The sequence below is a fragment of the Eretmochelys imbricata genome, chromosome 8 (assembly GCF_965152235.1).
Source record: "Eretmochelys imbricata isolate rEreImb1 chromosome 8, rEreImb1.hap1, whole genome shotgun sequence".
Classification (NCBI taxonomy): Eukaryota; Metazoa; Chordata; order Testudines; family Cheloniidae; genus Eretmochelys; species Eretmochelys imbricata.
Window position 1 is genome coordinate 48463403 of NC_135579.1, and position 19565 is coordinate 48482967.

Sequence of the window (19565 nt, forward strand, 5' to 3'; positions counted from 1 at the left end):
TAAATATGCAAAGGGAGTGAGTAAGACAAGGGAGCAAAAAGAATGAGAAATCAAGAGCAGAGAAGTAACACTAGACAAAAAAGTAAAGCGGGACAAAGTCTTAAAGATACAGAACAGAACACTGAAAACTTGATGCAGGACAACTATTTAGCTTTTCTATGGTGCTTTGCAAATACTAGTCTAATTAACCCTCAGCATCTCCTGTGAGGTACATAAGTAGCATAGTTCCCTTTAAGGCGAGCAGCTGCATACACTGCTAGCTGGTCCTGCAGTGCTCCCTCCTCCAGTAGTGTTCACCAAGAGCTACCAGACAGCACAGCTGCAGAGCAGGCTTTGATGTGGCTCCTCTTCCTCCGCATGCTGCGGTTTGAGAAAAAAGCTGACCCTGGTTCAGATAATACAAGCAGCACATACTAATGTATACAATAAATATAACTATTAGAGAGAAGGTAAATGGAGACAGGACTGGCAACTTTACATACAACTGTAAGAGCTGCCATACTGGGTCAGACCATGGTCCATCTTGCCCAGTATCCTATCTCCGACAGTGACAGAGCTTCCAGGGGAGTGTGCAGAACAGGGCAATTATGGCGGAATCCACCCATCTTTCTCTGCTGGCTTCTGGTAGTCAGAGGGTTAGGGTGACCCCGAGCATGGGATTTCTTTTTTGAACCCAGTTATACTTTTGGCAATCAGAACATCGCATGGCAATGAGTTCCACAACTTTAGTTTTGCACTGTGTGAAAAAGTACTTTCTCTTGCTGTGTTAAGCCTGCTGCCTATTACTTTCATCAGGTGACCCCTGGTTTGTGTGTTGTATGAAAGGGTAAACACTTCTCTCTTCACTTTTTCCTCACAATTCAAGATTTTATAGACCTCTATTATAACCCCCCCCTTTAGCCATTTTTTTTCCTCTGAGCTGATCAGACCCCATCTTTTTAGTCTCTTCTCATATGGAAGCTGTTCCATACCTGTGACAATCTTTGTTGCCATTCTCTGAACCTTTTCCAGTTCCACTATATCCTTTTTTAGATGTGGCAACCAGAACTGGACACAATATTCAAGGTGTGGACACACCATGAATTTATATAGTGGCATTATGCTACTTGTCTTATTTTCTATCATTTCCTAACACAGTGAGCCTTTTTGACTGCTGCTGTACATGGAGCAGTCATTTTCACTCTGACTCGAAGATCTTTCTTAGGTGGTAACAGCTAATTTAGAACCTATCACTCTAGATGTATAGGGATTGTTGGGATTATTTTTTCCAGTATACACTACTTTGCACTTAATGTTGAATTTCATCTGCCTTACTGTTGCCCAGTCACCAGTTTTATGAGATCCCTCTAACTCCTCACAGTCTGCTTTGAATTTAACCTCTTGAATAATTATGAATCATCTGCTAACTTTGCCTCTTCAACATATTTATTAATCATCTGGAAAAGGGGGTGAACAGTGAAAACAGGTAGGAGTATGGACCCTTGGGGGACTCCGATGGTCACTTCCGTACATCGTAAAAATGGACCATTTATTCCTATCCTTTGTCTCCTATCTTTCAAACAGCTACTTGTTATACTACATTTTGGTTTTCATTAATAGATTCACAGATTTAACACCAGAAAGGACCATTGTGATCACCTAATCTGGCCTTCTGAAAACACATGGGCCACAGAATTACACCCTGTAATTCCTGTAGCAAGTCTAACTTGTGGTTGAGCTGGAGCATGTTTAGTTCTTTAAAAACTTCAAGTGATTTAGAAGCCACTACACATCCAACTTAGTTACTTGTCCCAATGGTTAATTGCCCTCACCATATTAGAAATGTGTACCTTATTTCTAGTATGATTTTGTCTAGTTTCAAGTTCCAGCTATTGATCTTGTCAAGCAGGCAAAGGAATAATTAAAGAGCCCTCTATCAGCCATCTTCTCCCCATCCAGATACCTTTAGACTGTGATGGAGTCACCTCTCTACCTTCTCTTAAGCTAAATAAAGTGACAGACGTAAGCTCAGTCTAAGACATATTTTCCAGACCTTGAATCATTCTTATAGCTCTTTTCTGAATCTTTTCCACATCCATTTTGAAGTGTGGACATGAGAAATGGACACTAGTGTAGTAATGGTCTCAATGCAAAGGTTATACAGAGAATACCACTTCCTATTCAATATTCCTCTGCTTATACATCCAACAGTCACACTGGCCATCAGCCAATGGAAGGTCACATTTAGCTGGTTATCCACCATGAATCCTAAGTTCTGAAAAGGACTTTAAAGTACTTTAAACTATATCCACTGTATATATGCTCTTGAACACAGCATTCTTTCATTCTAATAAAATGGTACTATGTTTCTGAAGTTACTATCTCCCACAATCAATGCTAACAAGACGCTCAGAATATCAAATCTCTAATTCTAAATACGACTCACTAGGGCATTGAAAGTAACCCCCACAAGCTCTTAGGGAAACAACTCAAAGAGCAACCACCAGCAAACAGAGAAAGATGCCATGGGAAAAGTTTTATGTTTGCCTGAATTATAGTTATGGGCTAGCTAATCAAACGCCCATAGGATTAGCACTAGGTACAAGAGAGTCCCTCCCTCTCTCCACAGCTATGAAACATTTGACCAACAGGAGAAGGTTGATCAGCTCAGGAGACAGAACTTTCATAGGAGCTGGACCTCAACTATGGAAATAAATAAAACTGATCACCTGCTTCATCAATTTCAGAATTAAATGCAAACTCATCTTAACTTTCCCCTCAATTGCTTTACACAGAAAAATAAGTCAATTTAAAAACTTAACCAAGCTATTTCTCCTACAGCCTGGAAGGAAGAAAGATGGTTACCTCTATCTTTAAAATAGATTCTCAGACACTGATGAGGCCACATAATGCCTCAGTTGATTTAGAAAAGTCAGTCAACAACCACATCGTTTCTGTTCTAAGACAACAGCTTAATATTTCCCGTTAGACGTCACGTGCATGTGTTATAACTGCAAAATCCACAGAGGTCAATTACTAGACCCTGTACTCACTCAAGTTTCTCTAGCTTCACTGCTGCCTCCTGATTTGCTGTCTGCAGTTGCTGTATTTTTTCCAGAGCTGATTTCTGTAAATTAAGTTTAAGGTATTTTAGTGATTGGTTTACATTATATGGGAGAACAAGCAGATTTATAGTCAACCCACAACATGCTCCTCACACAGCCAGGTTGGTCCTACAATCCATGTGCATTTCATAATTTATTTGTACTGCTACCCTACCCAGTTGAGATAATTACTGGTAGTTCTTGGTCTGTACTTCGTAGTTAGTGGTCTGTTGTTCTAGCTTCATAGTTTCTGCGTAGTGACCATTACCTGTCATGCTCTCCTCAAAGTGAAAGTTTTCCAAGTATCCAAGTTTTTGCTCCCTATGCTTGAATATTTCACGAGATACTAGAAGGGGGCCCCAGTTGCGAGGCCTAAAAACTGACTTGACAATTACCCTGTACTGAAGCCCATATTTTAAAGATTCCAGTATGCATGTTTATTTCCAGAAATATCCAAATACTAAATTTAATGTGCAACAGGAAAAACAAGCACATTGATAGACAGGTAGTCTAGTTCATACCAAGTTACAAGGATGGATATATTCAAATATTGATTATAACAAACTGTAGTTATGTGGCAACTGGTGTCCTTTAAGATACTGTCACAGAATGGGCTCCTACGCCTACAGAAACCCCCATTCTCTCCTATAAGAAGTGTGACTTTTAACGTTACTGTTCCACATAGTTAGCAAGGGTCTGTCAGTGTTTGTTACGTCTATCCTGTGCCTTTCAATTGCCAAAGACCCTGTTAAGTAAGTGATGAAATCCAGGATGTATATCAGAATCAGCAGAAAAGCTATACACAGTTCATGTACTTTATCTTAACTCCCAAGGCAGCAAGCATATTAGAAATAATCAAGTCTTGAGAAAGACACTCCCCTTTTGTTTCTACACCATGGTTTTTTGGAAGCCATTATTAGGCAAAGGCTTTATTGAAAAGGTTGGTCTTAAGTGTTTGATCTGAATGTGTTTAGGTTTGGGCTCAATCTGATCTTCTCTGGCATTAAGTTACATACCCAAGCTCCATCAGCTGAAAGCATCTTACCTTAAGTGCCCAAGTCTTATCATGGGTATCACCAGCTGCATCACCCCTGTAAGTGCAACTGTCAAAATATTGCCAACAAGGCAGTCCGTATAACAGATGGGATCTAACCAGTTGTGGCTTCGTAGGTTAGCACTCCCACTTCCAAGTCAGATTGGAAATGAAAAAGAAACTAGAGGAAGTCATGGAGCACTAGTCAGGTTTTGTTGGCTAGGATGCAGAGAACTGTGTGCTTCACCAGCTGAATTTTCCACATACTGGTCAGATTCAACACCAGGTGAGGTAAGAAAATAGGCAAATTCCTAACTTCCCCTTCCTCCCATCACCACTACTGTCTTTCCTAGACTGACTTTGACCCAGCTTGTCCTTTATACAGCTGTTTATTTCTTCCAGACACTGAGGCATGCTTAAATGGGCTGAAGTTAGTTGAAAAGAAGAATTGACATGTTTCCACAGAGTACCACACCAAAGTGTTTCTGAAACTATATACCAGTGCCTCATGTTTGATCAAAGCCTACAGCACAATGGCACAATAAGACTTGCCTGTATTCAGCTGGTATCTGTAGGTGCTGCCTTTCCAACAGCTGGAAAAAATTAAGACTCCTTCCTACCCTGTAAACACTTAAATGTTTTCCCTAACAGATAGGCAGGAGTCACCTGGAATTTTATATTTTTTTCTCTTCAAGATCTGTCTTACAGAAAGACAAAAAGTTGTTACAGCCCCTTTAAAAAAAGTTGTAACACATGGCATGCTAGTGTAATTTCCCAAACAGTACTTAAGCCTCCTCTAAACTTCCAGATATAAATTAATATTAATTATATTTTTGATGGTCTTATCTGAGCTGTTTCTTATAAACTATACATAATCTTACATATGCCCACTGGAATTCCATGTAGATCTCACGGCGCGATTCTTGGAAGTGAATAAAGTTAAGAATGCCACTCAAGAAACGAGCTGTCCGCTTTGCTTCTAAAAGAGAGGAATAGCAAAGAATGAGTGTTTTGGACTCTATATGCCCCATAACTGGAAAACTTGAGCATAGCAAAACTCAAACAGCTAAATGGAGGCAAAGACTGAATGAAGAAAAGTACCATATACTATACTCCAAGGAAAGTTAGGAAGTTAATTTACCCATATTGGCTTAGAAGAGAATTTCTTACAGAATTTCAATGCCAGTTGGGGGGTGAGGGGTATTTTAAGAGATATCTATTACTGAACCAATTACGTTTTAGAGAGGAACAAATCTTCCTCAGTCATGAAATGTACTTAAATTGATATGATTAAGTCATGTCAATCTCTGAAAAAAATTAAACAAAACCCAAGTCTTATAGCTATTACCTTACCAGTATCTGAAAAAGATATAATTTGATTGTACGACCAACTGCACCAAGCCATGGATTTATGATGCATCCAAATGCATTGTCAAGGACCTTATACAATCTAAAAATAAATTTCAAACTGGGCATAATGTCTCAGGAAAACAGCCATTCCCCTGAAAACACTGAGCACTGACTAATGTCAGTACAAAAAATATCTGATAAAAAGAAAGAAGGGATAGCTCAGAGGTTTGAGCTTTGGCCTGGTAAACCCAGGGGTGTGAGTTCAATCCTTGAGGGGGCCATTTAGGAATATGGGGCAAAAATTGGGGATTGGTCCTGCTTTGAGCAGGGAGTTGGACTAGATGACCTCCTGAGGTCCCTTCCAACCTTGATATTCTGTGATTCTAAGGGAGGCAAAAAAAGGTCAGCAACCCAAACAGGAAAACTTTGTACTAAACCCTGAAGACAGCTACACAGGGACTTCAGCAAACATATTCAAAGAGAATCCACAGCTAGGTCCCTGAACTGAGAAGGCCCTTCTCTGAGCTCAATTCAAATTGAATTTTGGAATAGAGAACAAGGACATTCCTGGCCAACCTCAAACGCTCTGGCAGGAAAACAGGAAGATGCAGAAATCAACTTAAAGAAATGTCTTTAGCAAATTCACAAAGTCTTTCCTGAATGGCCTGTGCCACACCAGAACTGCAACACTGCGTTGGCAAGAGAGTGGAAGAAAGGAGGAAATACAAGTGTTTTCTATAGAAATATTTCCTGCAGGAAATCCACATTATCAAGTTCCAATCCTGTCACCTACTCAGAATTATTTCTACTTTTTAAGAGTAATTATAATCACCATATATTGCAAAACTACTGTAAAACATACGATTACTATCTAACCTAAAAAGAAAAGGAGTACTGTGCTCAAATAAATTGGTTAGTCTCTAAGGTGCCACAAGTACTCCTTTTCTTTTTGCGAATACAGACTAACTGCTGTTACTATGAAACCTATCTAACCTAGTAGCAAGACAGAACTGTAATGTTTTGTAAGAGAGCTGAGATTTAACAACTAATTAGTTGTAACAGGATTGGCCAATTTGGCTAATAAGCTAATGGCTAATAAGCATTTTAAGAACGCTTTACTGAACTGGTCTTCTCTGCAGGCCATACCATGAGGTTCAAAAATAGGCAGCTACTGGTTCCACTACACCACAATTGTGTACCCCAGCGTATAAAGTAAAACCCAAGAGTCTTCAAAGATCTTTCATAGAAATGGTCCAGGCATCATGTGTGAGCATGTGGAGACATGGATGGGTTAACAGATGCTTGCTTACTTGGATTTATGACATCAGCAAGCTGAAAGTCATTAATACGGCAGACCGGAAGAAAACGCTCCCTGTGGGAAGAAAAAAATTTAAAAAGATACTGAATGTTATTAGTTCTGTGAACAAGCCTACTTCAAATGGCCACTACAGTACTTTTGCCCTATACAAATCTAGAGTACATGGGTGTTCTCCCACAACACTAGTGTCTGAATGTATCCTGGTACTGTACACAATGGTGATCAGATATGGCAGAATAAACTCACAAACAACATTTTAATAGTACTGCATTAACAAACTAGTATTATAGATCCTGAGTTGTTACAGTGCCTTGCTTAAGGATATTTTTTTTTAAGTTACTTTTCACAGGACACTTAAATTTAGAGCATTTTAGTGGGCAGTATCAACCAATGCTTCGTGAGGTGTGTCAAGGTTCCTTTCCCACTCTGAACGCTAGGGTACAGATGTGGGGACCTGCATGAAAAACCTCCTAAGCTTATCTTTACCAGCTTAGGTCAAAACTTCCCCAAGGAACAAAATATTCCACCCTTTGTACTTGGATTGGCCGCTACCACACCAAACAAATACTGGTTACTGGGGAAGAGCTGTTTGGACACGTCTTTCCCCCCAAAATACTTCGCAAAACCTTACACCCCACTTTCTGGACAAGGTTTGGTAAAAAGCCTCACCAATTTGCCTAGGTGACTACAGACCCAGACCCTTGGATCTTAAGAACAATGAACAATCTTCCCAACACTTGCACCCCCCCTTTCCAGGGAAATGTTGGATAAAAAGCCTCACCAATTTGCATAGGTGACCACAGACCCAAACCCTTGGATCTGAGAACAATGAAAAAGCATTCAGTTTTCTTACAAGAAGACTTTTAATAGAAATAGAAGTAAATAGAAATAAAGAAATCCCCCTAGTAAAATCAGGATGGTAGATATCTTACAGGGTAATTAGATTCAAAACATAGAGAACCCCTCTAGGCAAAACCTTAAGTTACAAAAAAGATATACAGACAGAAATAGTTATTCTATTCAGCACAATTCTTTTCTCAGCCATTTAAAGAAATCATAATCCAACACATACCTAGCTAGATTACTTACTAAAAGTTCTAAGACTCCATTCCTGGTCTATCCCCAGCAGAAACCAGCATATAGACAGACACACAGACCCTTTGTTTCTCTCCCTCCTCCCAGCTTTTGAAAGTATCTTGTCTCCTCATTGGTCATTTTGGTCAGGTGCCAGTGAGGTTACCTTTAGCTTCTTAACCCTTTACAGGTGAGATGATTTTCTTCTCTGGCCAGGAGGGATTTTAAAGGGGTTTACCCTTCCCTTTATATTTATGGCAAGGTGCTAGTAATGTTTAAGCAGATATTTGAAGAACTTCCATTCATGTTTTATTTTGTGGGATCTTTTCTTTAAAGATGGATAACTTATTCAAAACCAATAGGTCTCTCAGTAGACTCAATTTAAGTTTTCTGAAACTTCTGTAAGAGTGTATTCAGTTCAGCTGATTCTGTTGCAGCATGCTGCATAGACAGAATGTTTGGTTTTACACACCTGGGTTGTTTATTAGTGCAGTAGAACAAGAAAGGGATTTTTCAGTGCTTTTTCCATGGACTGGCACATAAGAACTACAATATTTGTCAGATCTGGAAAACTTTCTATGCTAGCCTACCAAATCAGAATGATGTCATTCACATTCTGTTCAATTAAGGGCTTGTCTACTTAGTTCATGGCCAGCTGAGGTGTAAATCTATCCTACACTGCCTGCCATGCGCCAAGCATCCGTGTAAACCCCACTGTGGCAAACTGAAAGTTCTGTAGAGAGCTTTGATCTACCCTGACTTGAACAGGAATGGATTAAAGTGCATTAGGGAACTTTTAGTGAGCTACAGCAGGGTTCACATGGACATTTGTGAGCAGCAGATTAGAGCAGGGTAGATACATACCCCAGCTTCCCAAAAACTCAGTGCTTGTGTAGACAAGCCCTAAAGTGATCTCCAATATCCAGCATACTAATTTTAAATTGTGTTTTTGCAAAGATTGTCCTCAAATGCTGATCCACTGTAGATCTTTGCCTCATTCACCATCCCACTGTGCACAGTGAAACAGGGAGGGGTCTGGCAGAAAAAAAAAAAATAGTATATGCTCATTTTATTCAAGGTTGAAAGTAAGTACACAAGGAGACAGATACCATGGAGCAATTTACTTTACAACCTTAACGTTCTCTTATTGTAGCTTTTTATATTAGTATATCTTTAGTAAATGCTGAGTTTTAACTGCCCATTTAGAGCACATCCTCTTCTTGTGGGGAATATCACATTAAATGCATTCTTCAGTTTTGCACTGTTTTCTTGTAATGTCCTTCCTTTTCAACATAGTACACCCTCCAGCTTCTCTCAGAAGCTTAAATTTATTTTTTCAGTGTATTAGGGCATATCTACACTACACTACTCTACTATCTTAGGTCAACTTACAGCCACCACAGTAATTATTGCTGTGGCTGATGTCCACACCATCCTCCTTCTGTCAGTGATGTGTGGCCTCACCATGAGCACTTCCACCAACTGAAGAGGAGCAGCATGGGGTGCCAAGAGCCAGGGCTCTCAGCTCCCCACAGCTTCCTGCTGTGACCCCAGGTGCCCCCCCAGGCTCTCATCTCCATGCTCCCAGCCAGGAATGGGGGGAAGGAGATGGGAGGGGACAGCCACCTGGGACTTCTCTCCTCCCAGCCAGGAAATGGGGGCAGCCACCCAGGGCTACTTATCTCCCTGAGCAGGGAGCCTCTGGGCAGCAGCCTGGCTGGGAGCAGAGAGCCAGGGGCAGTGGGCCTCTAACTGCCCAACTGTCTTGTCAATTTCACGGCTCCAGCATGAAATTGACAAGACAGCTAACAGCCTAGGTAAAGCAGTGTCTACATTTACATCCACGAGAAAACAGTGTAGTGTACACTGCCATAATTGAACATAAGCTGTTGTACACTGACCTAATTGTGCAATGTAGACAGGGCCTTAGAAATGGAAACAGAAAAAAATAGGAGTGGTCTAATATGAAACTTATAAGTCAGTCTGCCCAATGTCAATTATTCCACCACACGCTGAATAGAGCAGTGTCTGTTAGATGCCTCTAACAGTGCCTCTAACAATGATAGACATAACTGGGGTGATACTTCAGGCTTATGTAACAGCTACTCTAAGATCCTCCTCCGTATCATATGCCATAGGCCTCAGTGAACTGCTTCAAGCTATTCCCAATTCAATTGCGTGCTCACTAGCTTGCCATCATTTATTGTTGATCTAAACCTCAGTCTCACAATCCTAAAGCATTAAAGCTATCTCACACATTTGGATAAAAAGCAGCTGGCAGCAGATTCTTAATCTACTAAACTGTTAGCCACTAAACTGTTAGCTGCCTCTTGTTAGTCTGCTAAATTTTATTTCACACAAGTTCAACAAGTTGAAGGACAACCACAATTACACAGAGGCCAATCACCTAAAAATTAATTAAACTACAATCAAATAATGAATGAGCGGTATGAAAAAATCCATTTGTTGTACTCACATATTAATATACAAGTTACAAATAGGTAGGAAGCCTTCAACAATCTGTGGATACATTATGTCAACAGTGACCGGCATCTAAACACAAGAGTCAATAAATAAGACTATTACAAGGAGTATTCATATGGGGAAAATACTAGTTTTTTTTTTATGGGCAAGTCACTCAGAGGTGATAAACATGGGTGGGGAACTATCACTAAACGTCAAGGCAAAGGCAAGTTAGTGGTTCCCAAACTGCAGCCTGTGGATCCCTGTCCTGGTGGCTCACAGAATAATGTTTTGAGAACCAAGTAGTTGAAAACTGGACAAGGTGGGAAGGTTGGTGTTTCCAGGGCGGGGTTTCTCAAACAGCTGCTAAGTGATAACATTGGAAGGTGCTTGCCTAGTCAATACCACCTGGAAACAAGAACGGTTTGCTCACACAATACAAAAATACAGCATCCTAACTAAAAAAAATAATCACCTGGCCCACTGAATCCTTTAGATGGAATCAAAGAAATACAGTTAACTAAGGCTATGGTCAAGTAACATTACAGGCTAGAACAGGTGTGAATGTTCAAGTGCAATAACGGATTTATGATGCACTGCCATGTTTCAGACTAGAATTGAGCCTTAGATATTAGCACAAGCTGATAATTCGTAAGGAAATTCTTGGTTTACCCCCTCAAAACAATGTGGGTCTGGATTCCTGTGCTGCCATGTAATGTTATAGTATTTTTTTACACGCCTGCATTACATTTTAATGCACTCATTCAAGTATATTATAGTGTAGCACCAACTCCACTATAATTAAAGGGTGGAGTGTTGCTTTCTGTTTGAAAGTAGACTATTCTAAGTACTCTAAAATCCACATGCTGGCTCAGATTGTTTTGAAATTTGCTATGCCTCATGGGGGTGCTGAGTAGAGTCCGTGAGCCAAGTTGGTGTCATTTGAGAAAGTGGCTCCCAAGAAACAGCCCTACCCCCAAAAAACAAAATTTCACAAAATCATTTTGTTCCTCTTACTTTTTTTGCACATATCTGGGGCTCAGACTACAGCTCTGATCCTCCCCACACTGATCTCAGTTGCTCTGGATTTATCTCAACTAAAGCATGGCACCCACTGCCCCTGGTGGGAAGGGAGAACATTATACTGAAGAAGTTACTCAATGTTAGTTAAGAACTCCAGATCAGCACATGCCAAACTGACATGCCTAAAAGAGTAGGCAGCAAGTCTCGGGCTCTGCTGAAGCAAGGTTTCCAGGCAATCTTATCACAGTACCTGGGTGACTCAAGGTGACATTCTGTGGTCACTGAAACATGCATTGCGCCCATTCTGCAGAGGCTCATTTTGGGAGTTTTGCCCTGAAACCAAAGTTTCTGGAAGCCAGGAATCCTTACGTTATTCATGGCTATGACAGACTTCCCTTGACCTTGGCAAGTTACAACTTTTGTACCTCAGTTTGCCCATATGAGAGATGTGGCTAGTACTTATTTAGCCACAGGGCTGTTAGGGATTAGTTATTATTGTAACACTTTGGAGATAGAAATCTATATAGTGTTAAATTAATGAGGAATCAGTTTTTAGTTTGCCCAGGCTGTCTATTTCATGGACTGCTTTGTTCTCAACTCTATTTTTAGTGGTATTTTTAAAGTACTTTTTATATTTATTTTGTCTTGAGAAAGGTTAAATCCAAAATACAGCAGACTGGGAAAATAATAGTATCCAGTATTTCTAGCTGTATTACACCTGAAGTTATCCATTAACTAAATGCTGTAGATTCAATGCAAAATACCACAGGACTTTCAAATTCACATTCAGCTACACAAAGTGCTAGAAGGATCAGCTAATTTAAAAATTAAAAAAACCCAGTGCTTTAATAACTGTTAATTTTCATTATTCTGGAAGCTGAGTTTCACTTTCTTTTTTTTTCCCCACTTAATTGTGCACAACTGTATACGCACCATATAGAAGTGCTCCAGACGGATTCCATACACATTCTGCAAGGTTCTCATGAAGATCATGTGCAATACCTCACGCTACAAGAGGGAGAGAGAGAACATTTAGTTCCAGTAATTACAAGTACACTAATACCAAGTGACTTCTATTGATGAGCTTCCTCTCTGTAAATTACTATTTAGACTTCCTTGTGATTTATAGCACACAGAATAAATCACAAACAAGTAGTACTCTGCCCTTAACAAATGAAGAGACATTTCATTTTTTCACAAAGACTATGAAGATTTATGACAATGTGTAAATATAAAGAAATTCAGATATTCAGTGCATTCCATCATTTGAATTCTGCAACTTCTGTACTGTAATACCAGAGCTTCAAATTTCACATTACTGAATACATGGCTAAGCACCTTCACCTGGCGAAATGCACGGTCTTTAAGGCAGAACTGTTGCTAACAATTAAGCAACAGACAAATGGCATTCACTATCATTAGGCTAAATCTGTTACACAGAGGATGGCCTGGTAAAGCAGGTTTCCCAATTTCATAAAACCAAGTTATGGGTTCCAATGTCCTAATCATGAAACTGCATGCAGATGCAAGGGTCTATCTGCTCACCTGTAAGATGGCAGACCACAACTGTAATATTTCCTCATGTGAATATTTTTACCACAGCCAGGACTACTTTTGCAAATAAGTGTTATGTGGTAAAATCCTGAATACACTATTCTATTTACATTGTCCTCCAGCAGCAAGCTACTCTGTTTCCAGAGCATTCTTACCTTGGGATTTGGAAACAAGTCATTTTTGGAGAGGTTTTTAGCTTCGGATCCTGTTAGGATCTGATTGCGGATGTGAGTTATGATGTCACTAGGATTATATCTGGGAAACGTTAAGAGATCCATTTTGCGGGTCTGCAAAGAAAAACAGCAGCACAAAGAATGCACCTTTAAAGTCCCACAACTGTCAGAGCACAGGCTGGGAAGATTATGCAGAGGAGCACAGATCAACAGCTGATCCCCCCAGGGCCTTTGCATGACACCAAGCAACCGCCCAGCAGAGTCGTCTATGGAACTATCATAGAGGTATGGGCTCTGGGCTCCAGCTCTGGTTCCACAGACCCAGACCCAGCACCACCACAGCAAAATTCCTTTTCCCAATGTGGAATTGTCACCCACTCCCATTTCCCTGCGACTGTTCCTCACATAGCCCGACACTCCTCCCACAGGCACTAATGGCCCCCTACCCCACTCCAGGGCCCTCCACAGACCTGACCCAGCCATGAAGAGCACTAGATAAAGTGTGTATCCCGTTAAATTACCATCAAGCAGCAGTAAACCTTTAAAATAAAATGTCAAATCTTGAGGTTACATGACCTATGCTGAGAAAATAATTGGGAAGCATTTGGAATTTGACGGGACATGATTAAGATGTGATCTATTTTTATTTATAGGATTATTTTATGGTGCATACAGATCAGCGATCAAACAGCAAATACACTTTCCTTTGACCTAATCAAACTCCTTACTCCCTTGCTGATCCCCTTGCCATATTTCTTGGAAAAAGTTTTTGGGTTTAATGTTTTTTGCAGCTTGTATGCACAAAATAGGACAAAGGTCAAAAAGAACTGCCTTTTTTTTTTTTTTAAGCCTAAACTCATGATGTTTGATAACCCCAATACTTTGGGGCCCAAAGGCACAACCACCAAATGTTGTCCCATTGCTAAAACTTCAGAGTGAATAAACTGTGCCTGTGAAGCATAACACCTGTCTTGATGGCCTTTAAAGGTCGGGAAGGAATTTTCCCCCAGGGCAGATTGGCAGAGGCCCTGGGGGTTTTTCGCCTCCCTCTGCAGCATGGGGCACGGGTCACTTGCTGGAGGATTCTCTGCACCTTGAAGTCTTTAAACCACTATTTGAGGACTTCAATAGCTCAGACATAAATTAGGGGTTTGTTACAGGAGTTGGTGGGTGAGATTCCGTGGCCTGCGTTGTGCAGGAGGCCAGACTAGACGATCATAATGGTCCCTTCTGACCTTAAAGTCTATGATTCTTAGGGCCCCCATCAACCTTACACCAAGCACTGACAGCCCCCCACCACATCAGGTCCTCCCATGGACCCATGCTAACCTTAACCCCAGTCACCGGGACCCCAGGTGCACTGCTGCCACCCACCACCACCAGGCACTGACAAGCGCCCCCCCCCCCCCCCCCCAAAGGGACCCATCATATCTCTGCCCAAGGGACAGGACCTCAGGCACCCCAAAGGGCCCCATCACTCCTCCTGCAGGCACTGACAGCCCCTCCTGCTCCAGGATGACTGAATTTCATCTACCATTTTGTTGTCCAATGTTGATAAATGCAAAGTAATGCACATTGAAAAAACAATCCCAACTGTACATATAAAATGATGGGGTCTAAATTAGCTGTTACTACTCAAGAAAAATCTTGGAGTCCGTGTTCTCTGAAAACACCTATTCAATGTGCAGCAGCAGTCAAAAAAGCTAACAATGTTAGGAGTCATTAGGAAAGGGATAGATAATATAATATATAAATCCATGGTAACGCCCACATCTTGAGTACTGTGTGCAATTCTGGTCAGCCAGTCTCAAAAAAGATATCTGAATTGGAGAACATATAGAAAAGGACAACAAAAATGATTATACAAAAGAAATGCAGTAGATCCAATCTACCTAGATTTCACTAAGGCACGTGATACAGTTTCACATGGGAAATTATCAGTTAAATTGGAGATGATGGAGATTAATACAAGAATTGAAAGACAGCTAAGGAACTAGTTAAAGGTGAGACTACAATGTGTCATACTGAAAGGTGAACTGTCAGGCTGGAGAGGGGTTACTAGCGGAGTTCCTCAGGGTTCTGCCTCAGGACCAATCTTATTTAACATTTTCATCAATGATCTTAGCACAAAAAGTGGGTGTGTGCTAATAAAATTTGCAGGGGACACAAAGTTGGGAGGTGTTCCGAATACGGAGGAGGACCGGAATATCATAGAAGAAGATCTGGAGGACCTTGAAAAATGGAGAAATACAAATGGGATGAAATGTAATAGTGCGAACTGCAAGGTCATGCACATAGGAACTAAGAACAAGAATTTTTGCTATAAGTTGGGGACATATCAGTTGGAATTGATAAAGGAGGAGAATGACCTGGCTATATTGATCAATCACAGGATGACTATGAGCCACAATACAACGCAGCCATGAAAAAGGCTCATGCAATCCTAGGATGCATCAGTAGAGCCCTGAAAATCCACGGATATCCACTTCATATCTGCAGTCCATTTTTGCGGTTAGTGGATTGGATGTGGAGACAACCGTACATGGCTCTATCCACCAGCGGCACCTGACCCTCGGCATCCAGCTCAGGCAGCCAGGGGGATGCAGCGTGCTCGGGGCCGGCGGCCAGCAGCTGGGGGGCAGGTCGGAGTCACTGATGTCCAGCACCTGCTCACCGCACCATTTCCTATCCAGAAGCTCTGGCCCCTCAAACAACGCCAGCATTCCCACCATGGCCCACCCAGGCAACACTGGCCACGCTCCCAGCCCCCTGGGAAGCAGGGCCTGCCCCAGCCACAGAGATTGGAGCGGGTGGCGCCCGAGTGCCCCATCCCTCTGCCCTGCTGTGATGCAACATACCCAGCTGCTGCCATCACACACGAGCCCCCAGGGAGCGGTATGCGATGCCCCTTCCCTCCAACCCCCATGCCACGCCTTCTCCCCGAGACCCTGCCCCCGTGCCGCCCCCTATGCCCAGTACCTGCCCTCATACCACCTCTTCACTGCAAGACCCCACCCCCTCCTCACTCATCTGCACTCTCCACCCTGTCACTATCTTTGGCCCTTGTGAGACAGCTTGTTGCTGCTTGTGCAGATACACATAAAAGACAGCCAGTGGATAGCAGGTCAGATGCACATTGATTCTGGCAGATGCGGATCTACATTTTTTGTATCCACACAGGGCTCTAAGCATCAGGCAAGGTATTTCCATGAGAGACAGGGAAGTGTTATTACCATTATACAAGGCACTAGTGAGACCTCATCTGGAATACTGTGTGCAGTTCTAGTCTCCCATATTTAAGATGAAATCAAACTGGAACAGGTGGAGAGATGAGCTAGTAGGATGATCAGAAGAATGGAAAACCTACCTTAAGCCAAGCTCTTTGAGTCTCCTCTCACGTTTAGCCGAGTCAAATGAAGGGTCAGGGGAGATATGATTGCTCTCTATAAATATATGGTTAGAGGGAGAGGAGTTATTTAAGCTAAAGGCCAATGCTGGCACAAAAACAAAAGCATATAAACTGATCATCAACAAGTTTAGGCTTGAAATTAGATGAAGGTTTCTAACCATCAGAGGAGTGAAGTTCTGGAAGAGCTTTCCAAGGAGAGTAGTGGGGGCAAAAAACCTACCTGGCTTCAAATTGAGCTGGATAAGTTTATGAAGGAGGTGGTATGCAAGATTGCTTACAATGGATGTGGCTATCTGCAACTGCTAGTAGCAAATATCTCCAACAGCCAGACATGGGACACTAGATGGGGTTGGCTCTGAGTTATTACAGTGAATTCTTTCCCAGCTGTCTGGCTGGTAGGTCTCTCAGATACGGTGAGGGTCTAATCATCATATTTGGGGTCATGAAGTTTTCCCCCAGGTCACATCAGCAGAGACCCTGGGGATGGGGTAGGAGGGTTTCATCTTCCTGTATAGCATACGGCACATGTCACTTGCCGGTTTGAAGTAGAATAAATAGTGAATTCTCTGTTTTCAGAGTAGCAGCCATGTTAGTCTCTATCTGCAAAAAGAAAAGGCATACTTGTGGCACCTTAGAGACTAACAAATTTATTTGAGCATAAGCTTTCGTGAGCTACAGCTCACTTCATCACATGCATCTAATGAAGTGAGCTGTAGCTCACGAAAGCTTATGCTCAGATAAATTTGTTAGTCTCTAAGGTGCCACAAAGACTCCTTTTCTTTTTGGTGAATTCTCTGTAACTTGAAATCTTTCAGTTGTGATTTGAGGACTTCTGTAACCCAGCCAGAGGTCAGGCGTCTATTACAGAAATGGGTGGGCGAGGTTCTGTGGCCTGCAATGATGGTCCCTTCTGGCCTTAAGGTCGATGAATGAGGGTATGGAACAGCTTGCATATGAGGAAAGATGCAAAAGACTGGGACCGTTCAGCCTAGAAGACAGACTCTGAAGGAGGACAGAGCTCCATAAAGTCATGACAGGTGTGGAGAAAGTAAATAGGAAGTATTATTTACTCCTTCTCATAACACAAGAACCAGGGCTCACATAGTGAAATCAATAGGCAGCAGGTTTAAAACAAACAAAAGGAAGTACTTCTTCACAGAACACACAGTCAACCTGCCAACTCTTTGCCAGAGGATGTTGCGAAGGCCAAGACTACAGCAGGGTTCAAAACAGAACCAGATAGGTCCATGGAGCATAGGACCATCAACAGCGGGGAGCCAAGATAGTCAGGGACGCAACCCGATGCTCTGGGTGTCCCAAAAACTCCAACTGCCAGACGCTGGGAGTGGACGACAGGGGCCGGATCACTGGACAATTGCCCGGCTCTGTTCACTCCCTCTGGGGCAGCTGGCACCGGCTGCTGTCGGAAGACAGGGTGCTGGGCGAGATGGACCTTTGGCGGGACTCAGTCTGGCCGTTCTTATGCCCGGGGCCCCGGGCACGGACACCCCCGCCCGGGGCCCCATCACCCCCCCCGCGAGGCACTGACGCTCCAGTGCCCAGCATCATCGACCCCCCTCCCCCTGCGCGCTCTCCCCGGGCAGCCGGGGGCTCGTAGCGGCAAGCCCCGGTGTGGGGGAGGGGTGAACACCGGCGCGCGCCGCTCACCTGACCCAAGAGGAGTGAGGTTCACACAGCTGGGCCGCCGCGCTACCCCTCACGTCACTTTTTCAAATCTGGCGGGCACTCCGCCCCCGGTAACGTCACTTCCGGCGCGACTGTGTCCCTGCCCACAAGCCAGGCAGGCATGAGTTAGAGGCGGGGTTAGGGGGCGGTGCCTGAACGCTCCGGACCCGCCCCCATCGAAGGCGCTGCCTGGGGTCCGGCGCCTGTCGCGCGCACGCCGCCCTGCGCATGCCCGGGGCGCCGCGGAGCTTGGCGAGGCTGTCGGGGGACTCGGGGCGCGTGGGCGCACGGCGCCCCCTACTGCAGGCTGCTGTGCAGGCTGGCCCCGTGCGGATGGGTGGGACGGTGGGGCTCTGGTTAATTGCACGTGCATTTGTCCAAGGGGAGTGACAGAGAGCTCACAGCATTGTGCTCCTCCAGCGATTATTTCTAAAGGGCTTTGAGTGTAGGTGGAGAAAATGCTGGTAGCAAAGTGTCACTGGCACATGTGAAACACAAGGAACCTGACCTGATGGAAACGATCCCATTGACCTCGATGGGCTGTGGTCAGAGCCAAGAGCAAAATCCAGATGGTCAGATTCCACTGTTAATTTACATTCATGCAGGCAGGCCATTGACCTCAATGGGTTTGCCAGGCAAACATTACCCTTCTCGGTAAGGTGGAGATCCTAAAGCAGGGGTGGGCAAATTTTTTGGCCCGAGAGCCACATCAGGGTGCAAAACTGTATGGGTGGCCGGATAGGGAAGGCTGTGCCTCCCCAAACAGCCTGGCCCCTGCCTCCTACTCGCCCCCTCCCACTTCCTGCCCCCGACTGTCCCCCTCAGAACCTCCAACCCCCTGCTCCTTGTCCCCTGACTGCCCCCTTCTGCACCCCTGCCCCTAACCGCCCCCCCTGGGATCCCACTCCCTATCCAACCCCCCATCCCTTGACTGCCCTGACCTATCCGCACCCCTGGGACTCCTACACCGTATCCAACCCCCCCATGTTCCCCGACCCCTGACCACCCCAGAACCTCCGCCCCATCCAACTGCTCTCTGTCCCCTGACTGATCCCCAGGCCCACCGCCCCTAACTGCCCCCTGCTCCCTGACTGCCCCCCCAGGACCCCCTACCTATCGAATCCCCCCACCACTGCACACACTGCCACCCCCTTTCCATGCCGCTCAGAGCGGCAGGAGCTCATAGCCCTGCTGCCCGTGCAGTGGCATAGCTTTGGGGGTAGGGTGAACAGCAGGGGAGGGGCTGGGGGTGAGCCACCCGGGCCAGAAGCTCAGGGGCCAGGTAAGATGGTCCCACGGGCCATAGTTTACCCACCTCTGTCCTAAAGCCATATTTAGGCTGACATTCCCAGATGTGTAACCACCTACTGCACTTCAGAATGTGCATATTCATGTGTAA

General features: G+C 43.7%; 1 protein-coding gene across 1 annotated transcript in view; it reads right to left on the reverse strand.

Moving 5' to 3' along the window:
- The window catches only part of NUF2 (NUF2 component of NDC80 kinetochore complex), a 32234-nt gene extending 14022 nt beyond the window's left edge, over positions 1–18212 (reverse strand). Inside the window, exons 1-8 of the mRNA XM_077824057.1 lie at positions 18149–18212; positions 16439–16514; positions 13054–13185; positions 12278–12352; positions 10335–10411; positions 6777–6838; positions 4998–5095; positions 3033–3106 (exon numbers count right to left, since the gene is read on the reverse strand). Coding sequence (XP_077680183.1) covers positions 3033–3106; positions 4998–5095; positions 6777–6838; positions 10335–10411; positions 12278–12352; positions 13054–13176 — 509 coding nt within the window. The 5' untranslated portion in view covers positions 13177–13185; positions 16439–16514; positions 18149–18212. The remainder of the gene's footprint in view (positions 1–3032; positions 3107–4997; positions 5096–6776; positions 6839–10334; positions 10412–12277; positions 12353–13053; positions 13186–16438; positions 16515–18148) is intronic.
- Positions 18213–19565: the final 1353 nt, after the last annotated feature.